Here is a 16864-nt window from a genome sequence, read left to right on the forward strand (position 1 = left end):
AAGTGGCGTAAAACCTAACTGACTCACTACCCTACCGCCCCGAAAACTTAATGAGAAGTTACTGAAGTCGAAAAAGTGGGAGGTTTAACAAAGCTTCAAGAAATAGATAACGCCTTTAGATATACTGTTGCCACTAACACGTACCTGGCATCAGATAACTGTAGAATCTGTTGATGAATTTTCGGGCACCTCATGTTGCTTCTGTTTGTTGACTCGCAATTAAAGTAGGGGCGGTGGCGTAGCTTATTGGTTATTTAGTTCGCTCGTCACGTCGAAGGCACGGGTTTGATTCTCGATTCTGGTCTCCCCCTTCGTAGTATTCCTGGAATGTCGCTAAATACGGCGTAAAACTAAATTCACCCACCCATTAAAGCAGCAATCATTCATCGGTCTTGCAGATAGCGATGCCAGACCTTATTATCACTTTCTCCTCACAGAACAAGAACACGAGATTTTCAAAATATGTAATTTATTTTTCATTTTGCGTAGTCATTTGCAACATGAAAATGACGCAAAATAATTTGTTCTTGGTGTGGATTATTTGCTGTAACATGCAAATACAGTGTACTGTTTAACAGTGCGGAGCCCTTTCCTACTTGCATAATATCATTCTGGGCTTGGTAGTATGTACAATTCGTCTATAAGACTAATCAAGCTTATACGGACAAAAAACAGAATGATCACTTCAACACTAACAAAATGTCAAAGAAACGACATTTTGGCGAAACATCTAAAATATACGTGCCAATGAAACAGTAAACGTCAACAATAACTTCATGTTCGACTAGCACATCACAATTAGTAACTCTGAATGTGGAACCCCTATGTCAATGCTGTGAATGAATGTGACTGGTAGCCACTGCCTCTCAGTTCACGCCCTGATTAATTCTAAAACCTGGCGTCACTGGGGTTTCTAAACCCTTTGGCAAGATGTTCATGAACAGTCAGCAGTTGAAACTGTGAAAAAGGTAAATTTCACTCTTATATTTTCAGGTCACGTGATAATTTGTGTCTTCTAGCCTCCGTCACTGCTCGACAGCTTTCATTAAGTAAGTCCAGTTGTATCCTGCAATATCACAGCAGTGCACAGAGAACAGGTTTAATGGGGCCAACGAGTCCATCAAACTGGACCATCTCACATGTGAACGCTGTTTCCCTGTATTTACCTCATCTACTAAATCAGGGCTGCACAACCATTACAAAATCATCATCGCTAATACGACACAACACAGTTCCCTTTGCCTTCTTTCGCTTTCTTCTCACAAAACAAATCAGTCGTTTTGTTACTAAATGAAACCGCTTTCATGTGAAATATACTATATTAAGTTTCTTAACGAACTGTAATTTTACGGTCCTTCACGTGGCATGTTATCTGTATCAATAACAAATACTATGGAATATATTTACAAAATGGCGGAAACTATATCAACAGTAACACCTCAAACGTATTGCAACATAGAAGCTTATATGGGATAACAGAATTATACTAGCAATGTAACACGAAGCTCACATATTTGTTTGACAATGAGTACACTAAACTGGACACACTCTAATTGTTATATTACCTAACATGAGAGTAAATAATAAAAAAAACGACCAACAGTGCATGTCACAAATCTGAATGACTACAAGCCGGAGTCAAAGAAGATTGGGCCAAAGGCATTTTAACCAGTGCATAGCCTAGTCTTATAGGAATATGATGATGACAAAATAGTTTCGTCCAATCAGAGAAGTGATGAACTGATGATCAGTTCTCCTTTGATTATGTCTCTTTTTGTATCAATCCTGCGAACATCAGTACGATATTTATTTATGTAAGTCAAAGTCTGCATGGCACATATGTGAAAACAATAACTTCTTGAAGGGCAATGAAGAAGGTTATCACTGAAACATGAAAATGCTTTAATAAATACTTCAGTTTTAACAGTATTTCTTAAAACCAGGTACAATGAGTTCAATATCATTCCTTTTCAACTGGATGCAGTAGTTACCTTGACCTTGACCTTGTGAGTAGAAGTACTGACTCTAAAAGAACACATGTATCGTCAATTCCAGTTTCACTAACAAGGTTCGACAACGCTTCCACAGAATAAGAAACTGCAAGCGATCCAAGAGCTATATGAAAAGATCTAGCATACTATTCAAGGCAGATGGTAATGAGAATGGAAGTAGTTCTCGTAAGTTCAAACAAGAACATGTGACCACCTCCACGTTGCTTCGTTGTTGGCGGGAAAGAAAATTGTACAGTTATTGGAAATACAACTGGTCACGTTTGGGGAAATCTAACTGTCCCGTTACTGGGAAAACAAACCGCCCAGTTGTTGGGAAATCAAAAGGGCCCCATATTAGGAAAAAAAATGTTCCCTTATTGGGAAAACAAACTGTCCCGTTATTGGGAAGAGAATTGTCCTGTTTGGGGAACTCAAAGTGCCCCATCATTGGGTAAACAAACTGTCCTATTTAAGGGAAATGACAGAGTATAGTAAGTCCAAAGTGAATGATACTACTGAAAGATGTTCCAAGTAAAAGAGTTTTGACACAGACAACATGAATCTGTACTTGACAATATTGCTCTACATCAGAACAATAAGAGTAAGCTCAAGTGCACTCTTCCCATCGCTATATGCCAGAAGATATGGCCAAATGCATCAGTAACAAAATCCAGAAACCATTCTTCAAAGCAATTCTTTTCCGTATACATGTATGTACATCACTGACATTCTCCAACAAATGCCTGAGAGAACTGACGATGACAGGAATAAATCGTGGCGGGAATATTTTTTCCATTTTCGGCTGAAAACTTAACATTGTTTCATCTGTTGGGGGTTTCAGACAAATCACACGATTGATCAAACTGAAAAAAAATATGGCGGAAAATTGCCATCCCGAACTTAGCAATATTCCAGCTATATGGTGACAGTTTGTAAATATTCTTGACCAGACAATCCAGTGATCAACAGCATGAGCATCAATCGAACAAGCAGTGATAGTGTGGGTGGATTTAGTGCTATATATATTTTGATTAAGTGTCCTTCTACCTTCTGATATGCTGCAACAGTAGTCAACAATCCACTGTAAAACAATGAAGATCACAAAACTTTCAACAACACGGACAAAAACACATGCAGTTATACACATTACAGTGACTAGTCATCGGTCATAGCAAAATATTGTTTTGGAAAACAAGGTAAATATTTACAGATTAAATATGTAAACATATCACACACAGGAGGTCACATCTTCAAACAATTACAGCTAGTTAATGTCAAGTATGTATAAATTTCATATGCAATGGTATCATGCAGGTAATCATTCAACCTCAGCTTTAGAGCATTTCACAGCTGGTTCATGTTTACTTTCATTTAGAAACATAAAGCAAGCTAGAAACATCACAAGTTTTGAATTTAAATTCCTGTAGGGATCTTTTCAACAATTATATGAAAGTTGTGAACAACTTTTCATACTGTTAGATACTCCAGATATTTCAACAAATACATGAAAGCAATAACTGATTAATCCTTTAAGAGTACATCTATTATTGGACAAACTAAACCCTCTCAAATGAGGACCAAGAACGTAACTCTTTTACAACTTTTCAAGCAATATTATTGCTCTCATAATTTAGACAAAATACCAAAGTGTAAAAATACACTCAGTAAATACAGGCGGGAAAGACAATAATATTTCTGTAGCATAGAATTCAATGTTCATATCGGCATCTGGATGGACAAAGTATATACAGTCAATATTAACATGAACCAATATATCTGGCAATATCATTATTGTCTGTTAAATTCAAGCACTTGGCTGTTCCACAGCATATTTCTGATATTTACATATGGAAAAAATATACAAATGTCAAAATTTTTCAAAAGAATAATTTTTGGCGGCATGAACAAATTGGGTCTGCAACCATTACAAAAAAGTGCAGCTATCCTCTGTAGGAGCACTCTATTATACTCCTGTTAGACTTAATCATACAAACTGATAAAGTCTGCAATGAAATAGAACTTGTCACAAAAAGAATGAATTAAATAAATTTCAAATCCATATATAATAGAATAATGTACTATATTTTTATCAAAAAAGGACAATGATTTTTATCAGCGTCAGAATTCTGCTACTGCTTGAAGTTCATTTATTTCTCTTTTATCTTCAGGAAATCTAATATGTCTGGTCTACGACAATTCTCTTGGAACAAAACTGTGGGTAGATTATTGTTTTCCAGTATTTTCATGAAGAAACCATTTCTCAAGAGTCTCAAGGCCTCTCTGATAACAAAAAACGGATGACTCAGTCTCGTAATCTCTTCATGGCCGAAGAACTAACGCAGGTTAAACATTAACCATGCAAAAACCTATGAAGTCAATAACTGACTGTCTTAGAGCACCGGTAGACTGTTTGTTTGTGTTTCTTTAAAGAACAGATAGATAGTAAACTATATGTCCTCAGTAAAGTGACTTAAAATCTACATAAACACTTTTTCTCAAATGAAATAATAACAGATTTGTATTCACCAAAGTAAACTCAGGGTGAAATAGTACTTCTTGGTACACTCAAAGAAGTAATCAAGGTATCTAAAACAAATATCACATTGACATTTGTCAATTGACAGAAATCATGATTACAGTTCCAAGGCTGGAAAAACATCCTTAAAACAACTCATTCTGGAGAGAAAGAATGATACCATTTTGCAGTCATCCTGCAATATTTTTACCAGCCCTCAATTTAAGTTTCATATTCTTGGTTGTTTCCAATGAACTGCGTTAAGGACATAAATGAACTGCATACATGTTGATTTCTATCAATTTGAACTTGCTCAACATCCAACACATGAAGTGAATATTCATATACATCTCATTTTGTATGGTTTCTGATTTTGGTCATCAAGATGACTAGGAAAGTGTTGATGAGTGTTATCAAGTGTTTGTGCAGAGATCTCCTTGTGTATGAAGTTTATGCAGTTCCCTTGAAACTAGACTGCAGTGCAAACACATTTGCCGTTTATTTCTGAAGTTGCCATCTTCATAGGACCCATACATATACCTTTTTACCATTATTACTTCGATCAATTAAGATATGAAAACACTTTTATGTTCCTAGTTATTCTGCATATTGTATTGTAAATGACTGGAGAACTGACTGCTATGAAATACTGACTTGGGCAGGAAGACAAGCATTTGTCCATTTCTTTCTCACCCCTGACATCCTGTAACTTATCAATACAAGTGGATGAGTGGATTTTGAGGCCCTGCCCATATCATATGCTTATGTATCAAGTATACAAATCTCTGTCTTCTACTGTTGGATATTTCTATAACGTCTTAGAGGCAGCCAAGGGCAACAACAATTTCAAAAACGACACAACATGAACAATTCTTGAAAGAGTAATTCAAAATAGAGCAACTCACATCAATGTGACAAAATGAACATAATAAAGTGAACAAAAATTAATACATATACAGATACCATTAGGATCACCAAAATCATGTACCGGGTATATGTATCTGACAAATTGTAGCAGATACATGCCAATATACAAACAGGTACAGGTAACCATGGTAACACAAGGAAAACAAATATTCTTAATCCTGGACAGTAAATCGGACAATTATATAATCATAAGTCATTCAAAGGGACAGGTGAAATCAAGTCCAACTGTGGAGATGAGGTATGACAGTGTGCTTCTTAAGTCTTAGTCTTGCTTTTTTGGAAACTGGCACTGGATCCACTCTCATGGTTTTCACATTCAAATTATCTGCACTTGAATTCCACTAGCTCATTTGAGAGGGAACACCACTAGGTCTAAGAAACCACCACTAGGTCTACGAAACCAATCACAAGGGCAGTTACAAACCAGTATCAATTTTGGGCTTCCTATATCAATACATAGCAACAGTCAAGTCAAAGAATCACAGGTTTCGTGCTTTTTAAGAATTACCCCTCATTCCTTGCCTTTATTTTATGTCAATGTCTGGTACGTGAAATGTCCATGAAAATCCAGGGTAGGTCATCTCTGATTGCAAGAAGAATCAGAATGGATCCAGGGGTTTGTGTAGGTTTACTGAAATGCTGGACCAAGAGATGTCAAGGATGGTGACAAGTAGATATTAGAAAATGTCTGCTGTATTATATACCGCTGGATACATAGATCTGAGTAATACCCATCAAATATCTATTCTGATTATATTAACTTATCCCACTGATTAAAATAGCCTAATAACGTATGTAACTTTTGCACTATAAAACAAGAAATATTTTCTGCTAAAACCAATAACAGCCTACTGATGGGAAGTAGTTGTACAGTAGGCACTGTTGTTATGAAAATGATATGTGATGAAATGAAACTAGCATATGATTATTCTTAGCTAGATAGGAATGGCATTTCACAAATCTGCACCACTAATTCTGCATGCAAAATTCCCCAACAAGTTCATGAACCACAGAATGTAACTTTATAGTCTGTATTTCAACCTTCCTTTTGCGATAAGGGACCCAGTAATATAGCACCATGATTAGCCATTCAAAAACATATAAATCATAATCAACAGGAATTTGTGGCATCTTCTAAAGGGACTGCTGAACCAAAAGTCCTGTATTGTGACAACAGTGCCACAATGTCATCTGAGAAAGGTGCACTCAGAATCTGATTATTAAGACTGGAGACTTGCTGGATACACAGGTATCCTACACATACTTGAAATCTCCCATCACATTCACTGTGTGACTGTCAAGCCACATTTACAACTGTTGTCTTATTTCCATACACTAGACAGGGAGTCACAAATGATCACTTTATCAATACAACACAACATCTGTACATCATGCAATACAAGATGCCATTAGATCGATCAATTTGACAAGTAAAGCATATTTAGGTGAAAGACTGTTCTGCAACCAATTAACTGAACTCAAATTATGCAAACTTTTTTTTAAAAATATCTTCAATATTTTCATTTTTCAACCTACATTTACTCTCAGATTCAGTAAGCATGGTTAAGTGTTGTGAAACCTGACTCAGAATAACACCTAGTAAGGGCTCTTATGTTCTTGATATAATCTGTAATATATTCCTTATTGAGCTTTATATAGTATTATAACATATTCTCAATATATCATGGACAAGCAGGTTATATATTCATTTCCCAGCTTTCAAAGAAAGGATATACAAGTTTTCATGTAACCACTCTGTGTGTGAGTTGCTTCCTGATCTGTGTCAACCTCTTCCGCCCTATAATGAACAACTGAGGGGATGGTTGAGTACAACTGAGTATGGCTGGAATAGTCTGTTTCTTAACTGGCTGTGATCACAAGTCATCATCTCCTATCCCTTCAAACGCTGTGTTTTCTGTTAGACCATTGTCAGCCTTGGAAGAACTCTTCGATAATTTATCCTGGAAATAAAATAGAAACATCTGTAATTTTGCAGAGTGGTTTCAATGGGTCGTCATTGACAAAGACAAAAATGGAGTCTGCACAAAGGGACCACACATTCACCTATGAAGTCACAGCTCAGAATTTATAATTCGTCTTGGAGATGTAACAACAGTTAATGCTTTTGTTTTGGATCAGGCCAAGTTGGCCTCCATGAAATTTTATGACTGATGTGAGATAGGGTTTGGGTTATCCTTCAAGATTTTTTTTGCATTTTAACAGAAATATGAGGCTGCTTGTGCATTGTGAAGTCATGCCTGTTTCAAAGTGTTAGAAGATACCACACTGCAGTGTTACACTACTCCGACACACTATGCCACAGGCAGTGGGGTAGCACAGTGGCTAAAGTCTTTGTTCGTCACACCAAAGGAGAGGGTTTGATTCTCCACATGCATACAATGTGTGAAGCCCATATTTGGTGGAACTGCAACAGTACTACTAAAAGGACTGTCTTTTATCCCTTAAAGCCAATTACCAGGGTAACAATCAGTACCCTCTTCTGTTACGGTACAAACAGGGATCAAACCACCAACCCTCTTCTCGCCAGGCTAACACTCTATCCACTAGGCCACAATACAACCAACGTGTACATACAAGCCAAATATGGACAGACTTACTGATATCTTCTTCATGGACCCCATTGCTTTGTTTATTGCACTCTGTTCGTCATTCTGAAACAGATCACAAACATATAATACCAAACCTACATGCATCAGGTGGGTGGGCATTTAGCTCCCAAGGATGAGTGAGTGAGTGAGTGAGTGAGTGAGTGAGTGAGTGAGTGAGTGAGTGAGTTTAGTTTTACGCTGCACTCAGCAATATTCCAGCCATATGGCGGCGGTCTGTAAATAATTGAGTCTGGACCAGACAATCCAGTGATCAACAACACAATCATCGGTCTGCGCAGTTGGGAACCGATGACATGTGTCAACCAAGTCAGTGAGCCTGACCACCCGATCCCGTTAGTCGCCTCTTATGACAAGCATAGTCGCCTTTATGGCAAGCATCGGTTGCTGAAGGCCTATTCTACCCCGGGACCTTCACGGGTCCCCAAGGATGACAGTTGAGAATGATACAAACACCTTTTCATAATGATGTAATGGTCCAAGGTTTTATTATATGCTGTTTCCTTAAACCTATAACATGTACTGGGGTAACGTCTAACAGGATATGGGGAATGTTCCGCAGGTTCCATACGTTGTGTAAGTCCTAGAGTTGTGTTGAATAAATTGGGATGCGAATGACATGATATGTAAGACAAATAAAGGGTTATAAATACAATATTATTTCAGCAGTAGATGTATTGCTCATGTCATCAAGTTAACAGTGTTAATTCACCACAGTTTACCACTAACTGCCACAAGTAAAACTGCAGCACAAGTATTATTTTTTCAATTTGCATATCCAGCTTTTATAAATAACAGACAAGCTTCTTTAAAACACTGAATATTCGAATCTAATAACCATGAATTCGTGAAGAGATATGATTCTATTCACTGAATCTCTGAGTTATTTGTCCCAGCTCTATTGCATTCTACTGACAACAGGAAACATAGCAAACTGTTTTCAGTCTCCGATCGAGTTGGGTATTGTAGAAACTTCCATAAAATATTTTTATGACCAGTACCTGATCTACATCAATAAACAACTGAAATATTACCTCCTTTTGGTGATTAAAGAGTCAGTTATGAGTTGTGATGATAATGCATGTCTAAGCTGTTGCAAAATCAATATATATAATACATGTATTTCAAACTACATACACAAAAACAAATCTCATATATGGAACAAAAATCAATATATCTATACATGATGAGTTGGTGTGTTGTATAACCCCTCAGACAGCAATGTCCCAGCAATATGGTGGTGGTCTGTGACTAATTAAGTCTGGACCCGAGAATAAAGCAATAACAGCATGAGCATCGGTCCATGCAACTGTACATGACGACATGTGTCAACCCAGTCAGTGAATCTGACGACCAAATTGTGTTAACCACCTGTTACGAAAAGCCTGGGTGGCTGAAGATCATGCGGTGATCAACAGTATGAGCATCAATCAATGCAGCTTGGATACAATGACATGTGTTAACCAAGTCAGCTAAACTGACCAGCCAATCCCAATAGTCGTTTCTTATGACAAGCCTGGGTTGCTGAAGATCAACTCTAACCCACATCTTCACAGTTATATATGTAAACACAGCAAGTGAGAACTGCAGAATGCTGCAAAGGAATTTCAAATATGGAAATAAGGCTGAAGATTAATTAGCAACACACAGCTACCAGTGATTTAATAAATATATGGGACACAAGCTGTAAAATTTGAATAATCACATTAATTCTGAAATTATGATGTTCAAAAGCTATTTTGATACTGCTTGGAAGATTGATCGTGGTAGCTAATACAGGATTTAAAATTAACACTTTGAGGTAGCAAATTTGCCATTCAATATTGTATTTTGCTACCTGAAAAAAAAGAAACCAAAACCAAAACACAGTAGCAACAACTTGCTACTTGGTATATTTTAGTGAAACTGCTTACATTCATCAGTTAGTCAACATTTTCAAAGGATAGCTCTCCACTTGTGCACTTTCACTCACCAACATCAGATACTAGTATTTCACTTTCCCCCAAAATGCTCATTGCAGCTTTTGTTGGTCACTAATAATTGCCACAGAGAACCAGTCAACTCAGTGCGCATGCAAATACGTATAACGTTAATGCTTTCCATGTTTGATAATGGATAGTCGTCATTTCCTGCGTAAGGACAATAAAACTATGCCTGCTAGTACAAGGAGACGTAATAGAGTTCCACATTGCCAAAGATGGTTATAGGACTGGGAGGGGGGAACTAACAGCAACACAAAAGAATGCTGCTTCCTGGTAACAGATCTTGCTACCTTTATTTAAACCAAGTAGCAAGTACTTGCTACTTGCAAAAAACGTTACTTTCGAACACTGTAACAAAAGAAACTAATTCACTGATAAGATAATCCATGCTGCACATACACTGTATCAACTTCTAACTTTTAACTTCATGCAAATTGCTGGACTGAACATGCAGAAACTTCAGCTAATATACCTTCTAACTTCATGCAACTGCTGGAATGAACATGCACAAATAAAAACTGAAATGCATGTGCTTGAAAATGAAGAATAATTCTCAGTGAAAATTGTATTTTAGTGAAACATCAACTGTACTCGTACCTTTAGTGTGTGCTCATCCTTACATTTGTATGTAGATATCATACACTAGTTCACTTGTACCTATAAAGCAGCTAAGAAATTTATGACAATCTTTCCCTTTGTTCTTAGTTTGGAAAAACCTTCCCATTTTCAATCTTCATATCACAGAGACATTTAACCAGTTGCTTTGAGTTAACATATTCCATTAATTGTAAAATTGTAACAAAGTTTAAATGTTGTATTTGATCTGTAATCTGAGAAACGATAAGAAAGTTGTCAAGTTCCTGTGCTGAGACAGAACCTTACAATACACCTCATCTATCTATGCACCAGTACGCAAGCTAAGATTTAAGACTTTTGTGTGTATGCATGATGATGAAAGATGAAATTTATTGAGTATTCACAAAAAATCCAAACAAACTTGTACTTAACAGATATAATGAGAATTGAGTTTTGACAGAAACATTAATATCAGCATAATTTCAGCAGGATACACTGGATACGCCATTCCCTCCCCTAATCAATTAGCCCTGCGTTTTACCCCAGAGTTAAACCTACAGGGTTGGTCTAGTTCATGATAAACCCTGGACAGAATACTCGCTTTTGACCAGCTAAAACAATACCATTACTTCTGTTAGCATCCAAGATAAATGTACTCCCTCATCAGGGTCATGATGTCCTTATTAAAATCATACTTTCCATTTGACTCCAACAACGCAAGGACATAACTTCCTTGTACATCAAGAATAATGTACTACCTCTTCTGAGTCATGCTGACATAATAAAATTCTCCTTCTTACCAGGCTCAAACAACTCAAGGACATTTACATAAGGATCTATGACCCCAGCCAAGTCAGGATGGCCCAAGGGTTCTTATCAATCATGCATATATGTCAGCCTGGCCCCAACTGTAATTTATACATGCCAGTCTGATGTAATAAATATGTTTATTTCATTGTTGTTTTGTTTATGCATACGGCATTCTTTAACATGACTGACGGCAGCGATAAAAATTGTCACAGGTCCTACACCCGTTACATATTGTCCAGTAATTACAGTATCATAAGGACTTTGCCATTTCAAACGGTCTTGCTTTTCATTATCATTTTTGGACTGTTTGGATCGCTGAGATGAGGACACAAAACCACGATGAACGTTAAAAATCTCTGATGGTGAGTGGTATTGTGCACATTATCTGCAGATAGCAAGTTGGCCAAAGAACATAGCTGACAGGTGCCCATCCCAGAAGTTTCAGTTCAAACCATGCAATAAGCATTGAACCATGTTGACTGGCATTCATAGTAAAGAAATATACATGAAACTATCCACACACAACTTTCTCAAACAATCAAACAAAACATGCAGGAGTATATTGTCATCAGAGATAAATCACTGACATTAATCACCGTCAGTGGTTGATATGAACATATGGGGACAATGGCATGCAAGTAACTCGGTTGCCGTTTACAGCAAAGTATATAAATTTCTTTGGATGAATTCTGCAACCAATTCCAAGTGGAATATCAGTTCTAGATATAAATTAAACAGCATACCGTGTTGAAATAATGCACCCAAATTATATACCTACATACCTATCTCTTCCCTCATAATTGGAATAGGTAAAAGAAACACTTCAAATAAAAACAAATACAGTGTGCATACATTGCTTCATGACTTAATTTCTATCATATTTATCCTGTATGTAAGCAAACATTGTTGCATGCATGATGACATTCATTCAAGGTTTGTATGATCACCAGCGTGGAAATAACAGCAGCTGTTGACGTGGTTACCATAGCAGCTGACAGCAGAGAGCTATTAATGAACTTAACATGATGCCAACACAAACAAAAAACAGTGTATCCATTGCAAGCCAGAGTATTCTACTCCATACTGTATGTCAACAGTCAGCACAAAACTGCATATCCCATCTCAAGGATCAAAATATGGAGTGACCTCCATCCACAAAGTCAATGATGAAGGGGCTGATTAAAACAGGCCCTAAGGTAAAGGGAGTTAACTCCAAGCAAACACTGCTGTGAAAGTGTACCACATAGTAATTAAAAAACTTGACACAATCTCTTTACGTTATCCACATCAACAGTTTCGTGCTTCATTGTCAATATAACAAGGAGTAAAATACACTGGCTATGTACAAAGCATTAAATCAAAAATGATCTATATACATATGTTCATTACTTGGTTGTCCTCCATTATATCCTGGGGCAGCATGAAGGGAAACATGCATGAATACATAAGCAGGCAACAGGCAGGTCACATGACAAACAGATGTCATCACACATATACACAGTATATCATTAATAAGTGACAATCAAATAATGGCAAACAATCTACTTTGGATCATTATAGGATATTTATACAGCGCACATATCCATGTAACTAGTACTTGCTCAAGACGCTGGTATTTGTTTCCCGCAATCACTGGATGTCAATCTCAGTGTCACAGTGTATTATCAATCTCAACTCTTGAGGAGTATAGAACTCTCGCTGCTGCTAGGCGCACTGAGTTTATTGTGTCACATGCAACCTATCGAGGTACTCATTTCACAGCTGGGTGGACTGGGGCACATAGTCAGAGTGCTTTGTCCCAGTTAAATTAACATTGCCGTACCCACAACAAGGTGTTTGCGTGTATTCATGTGGCCACCATCTGGTCATATATCAACACATTCGTGGGTTCTTTTAAGTGCACAGGGTTGTGTACTGTACACTAGGGGTTGTGATAACATGGAAAGAGTCTGCACACAAACTCAACTCCAAGCTTTTCACACCCAGTCACAGGTGGGCTCGATCCAGACACCTCAGCCTCGCTGGATCACTAGCCTGGCGCTTTAGCCAGCTCACCCACGCGCCCCCCATGCTGTATAAATATGCTAAAATACCTTGGATCAATTAACAGCATCAATGGTTTGTTGAGAATTTCCTCTGTTCTGAATGCAAGGTACCCAGTACAAAATGGGTACCCGGTGGGACAAACATGTGACCATTATCTTTCTAGTCCAATATAAATGGACTAATTAATTATCATCAGCGTCAGTGACAAATGCGAAGGGTTGACAGTTTGAATCCTTGCTCAATTTCTTATCACAAATGTATAAAGCAAAACGAGAACAAGATATATGGGGCTTCCAAGAAAAGTTAATATTGGCCATTGGTTTGCTGCACTTTTTATCATAAAAGTACCTCTTGTATTCATTCAAGGTTATTATAAGTATGCTTGTATTAACTTCAACAGCGACTGAAAGCCCAATTCAACATAAGACAGTCTAGCTTTCTACATATGTACAGTGTTATAAATAACAGTGACTGATAACTATTTCACACCAGTTCTGATTAATCATGAGCTCTACCAGGAATATTAGCTGTCATCATAATTCAGAGTATCTAAATAATGTATATTCCTTTGAATTTTCTAGACAGAACAATTATCAAAGAAGAAACCTTACCTCTCCATTAGGTAAAGAAGACTGTCTGTTGCTACCGAAACCACTCCTCATCACACCTCGAGATGGGTTCTTCAGTCGGTCAGAAGGCTGCAGAGTGAAACATAACATGAGTTAGACACTACATCACTTAATTTGCTTAGTGTTCTTTAATGAATGTATGGGGCAACAGTCAGCAATATTCTATCTAAATTCATGTGACTTTCACTAGTCAAGCCTTGACCATGAAAACCACAAATGAACTGCATGAAAAAGATCCCCTGCTCAGATCAAGAGATTTTTTCAGACAACAGATTCAGAGCTTGGAGTACAAAGACATACACTCAGCAGCAAAAGCTACTAACCCAAACATACATCATCATTTATACTAGACACATTTCATTGGCTAAGTATACTTGACCGAATGGAATTTTACTGGAATTTTACTAGAGTAAAGCTTGGAACTATTGGCTAAAGTCCATATATCAAGTCCAACACATCCTCAATATCTCCAGGGTATACGTTCCAATAAATATTTCCACTATACCCTTAATGCATCTACAGCTCGGCCTGATGAATTTATTACCTCCTTTGGTTGTCTTTTTATCCACTCAGATGTCCATGGTGGGAAGTCGGGCAAGCCAACAGCAATTCACTTCCGCTTTTTAAATTATCTAACAATTAAATTTGGCAACACAAATGATGCAGAGGTAGAAGCAGTTTTCACATATTTTTTTAAAATGTTGGACCTGTCAATATGTCTGTTGATTTCCCCCAAATCTGAGTCACACTGCAAACACACCTTCACAGTTGCAACCGCTATCTTTGTTGACACTGGCAAGTTCGGTTTCAATGGCAGCTTAGCTGATTGGCTACTGTGAGAATGTGGCACCAGCAAAGGGAGGTAATAAAATTATTGGCTTGAGCCGTAGATGGCATCCAGGGTTATAGTGGAGATTTACTGGCACATACAGTCTGGACATATCGAGGATGGGTCCAACAGGAGTAGGGTTTTAGTTGCAACATATTTATCACAAAAAAAGACACAGTGAGTTCAGATGTCTTCTTTTGATAAATTGGTGTGGGATGTTCCATGGTAACTGCTTAAACACTTAAACATACCTTCTTAAATTTTCGTCCTTGTTTCTTCATGATGAGTTCATCCACCATTGCTTGTAGACTCATACTCATCAACATTGCCTGAAACAAACACTATCCTCATCACGACCATGATCAACCAGCATCCTTCTTCCTGCTGAATGTAACCTTCCACAAATAATCTCACTATGTTGCGATGGACTCTTGTCACAAGTGAGTGAGTGAGTGAGTGAATGAGCGAGTGAGTTTAGTTTTACGCCGCACTCAGCAATGCTGCAGCTATATGGTGGCAGTCTGTAAATAACTGAGTCTGGACCAGACAATCCAGTGACCAACAACATGAGCATCGATCTGCGCAAGTGGGAACTGATGACATGTGTCAACCAAGTCAGCGAGTCTGACCACCCAATCCCGTTAGTCGCCTCTTACAACAAGCACACTTGTCACAAGTGAGTGAGAGAGTGGGGTTTTACACTGCTTTTAGCAAAATTACAGCATTATATCAGTAGGAATGTCAAACTTCTCACAGAGTACTCATTTTGGGAATCAAACCTGGGTTTTCTTTGTGACAAGCAAATGCTTTGATCATTAAGATATCCCCCTGTCCTTACAAGACTGTATATGTGAGATAATATCCAATGGGATAGAATGGACCATGTTCAAATGCTGTTACACCCCAAACAATGTAACATTTTGTAACATATGTATATTTCTGGATGTGAACTTAAGAGTGTTTTCAGAAAGTCATTAATCATGATATTTATAAAAAGAAATAAATGTTCAAGATTGTACAATCATTGTTCTAAATTTCATAATAAACACTTATACAAACTGTTCACTTGCAATAGATATATATGAAAACATAGCACTTTAGGATGCTTAAAAAAATTAAATGTTTCTCAGGCACACATGTGACGAGAGCGGTATGACTTTTTTAAAAAGTGACTTGGGAGGAACACACTTTTATTTTGTTCTCTCAGAAATACAGTTTGGGAAGCTTAGCACGTGTTAAGGAGTTGTAGATTTAGTCACACTCATTCTTACATACAGCTAATTCTTATAGTGGACAAATGGATATCAGGACATGGCCAAAACAAAAAAAAATTTCTAACTGGCAATAAAATAAAAATTTGTTACATGCACAAATAAAAGCGATGTGCCGATGCCTGAGAAACATTTCACTTCTTTTATTTAAGCCTTATACAATCTCTAGTGACATGATCACAAAACTGAACCCTCAAATATATGGAGTCAGAGATGAAGGATGAAGTTCTGTCTCTGTATCATCAAGGGCTTGCTATAACACTGGCATCACGACCCATCATCTTGCAGTCACAGACTCCTGCCCCTAAACAAACTGTTGTGTCTAAATATTTCCAGAGTACTTATACCATGCAAAGTGATTCTTGCATTCAGCGAGATGCTACATTAAAGTAAGGCTGGCTATCCACCCAGCGGCAATGTAGCAAGACCAACAGGGGTCCAACTTACGTGTATCAACATACTGTAAAATCATTATTATTCTCGGGGGGTTAATTTTCGCGCTTTTCGCTCAAAAAAATTATCCGCAAAAATAAAACCTCCGCGAATAATTATGATAAATTGTGGAAATAAAAACAAACAAAGAGCTTTGAGTTTTAGTTTTGTATTGCTAGTAATTTGACTACAAGTACACTTCATTCATTCATGACTCAGTAAAACAAAA

General features: G+C 37.4%; 1 protein-coding gene across 1 annotated transcript in view; it reads right to left on the reverse strand.

The window, feature by feature from the left end:
• Nucleotides 1–452: 452 nt before the first annotated feature.
• LOC137277905 (sorting nexin-17-like) overlaps nt 453–16864 on the reverse strand; it is a 30740-nt gene continuing 14328 nt past the window's right edge. The window contains exons 12-15 of the mRNA XM_067809905.1: nt 15184–15261; nt 14086–14172; nt 8052–8105; nt 453–7394 (exon numbers count right to left, since the gene is read on the reverse strand). Coding sequence (XP_067666006.1) covers nt 7308–7394; nt 8052–8105; nt 14086–14172; nt 15184–15261 — 306 coding nt within the window. The 3' untranslated portion in view covers nt 453–7307. The remainder of the gene's footprint in view (nt 7395–8051; nt 8106–14085; nt 14173–15183; nt 15262–16864) is intronic.

This window comes from Haliotis asinina, chromosome 3 (genome assembly GCF_037392515.1).
Source record: "Haliotis asinina isolate JCU_RB_2024 chromosome 3, JCU_Hal_asi_v2, whole genome shotgun sequence".
Lineage (NCBI taxonomy): Eukaryota > Metazoa > Mollusca > Gastropoda > Lepetellida > Haliotidae > Haliotis > Haliotis asinina.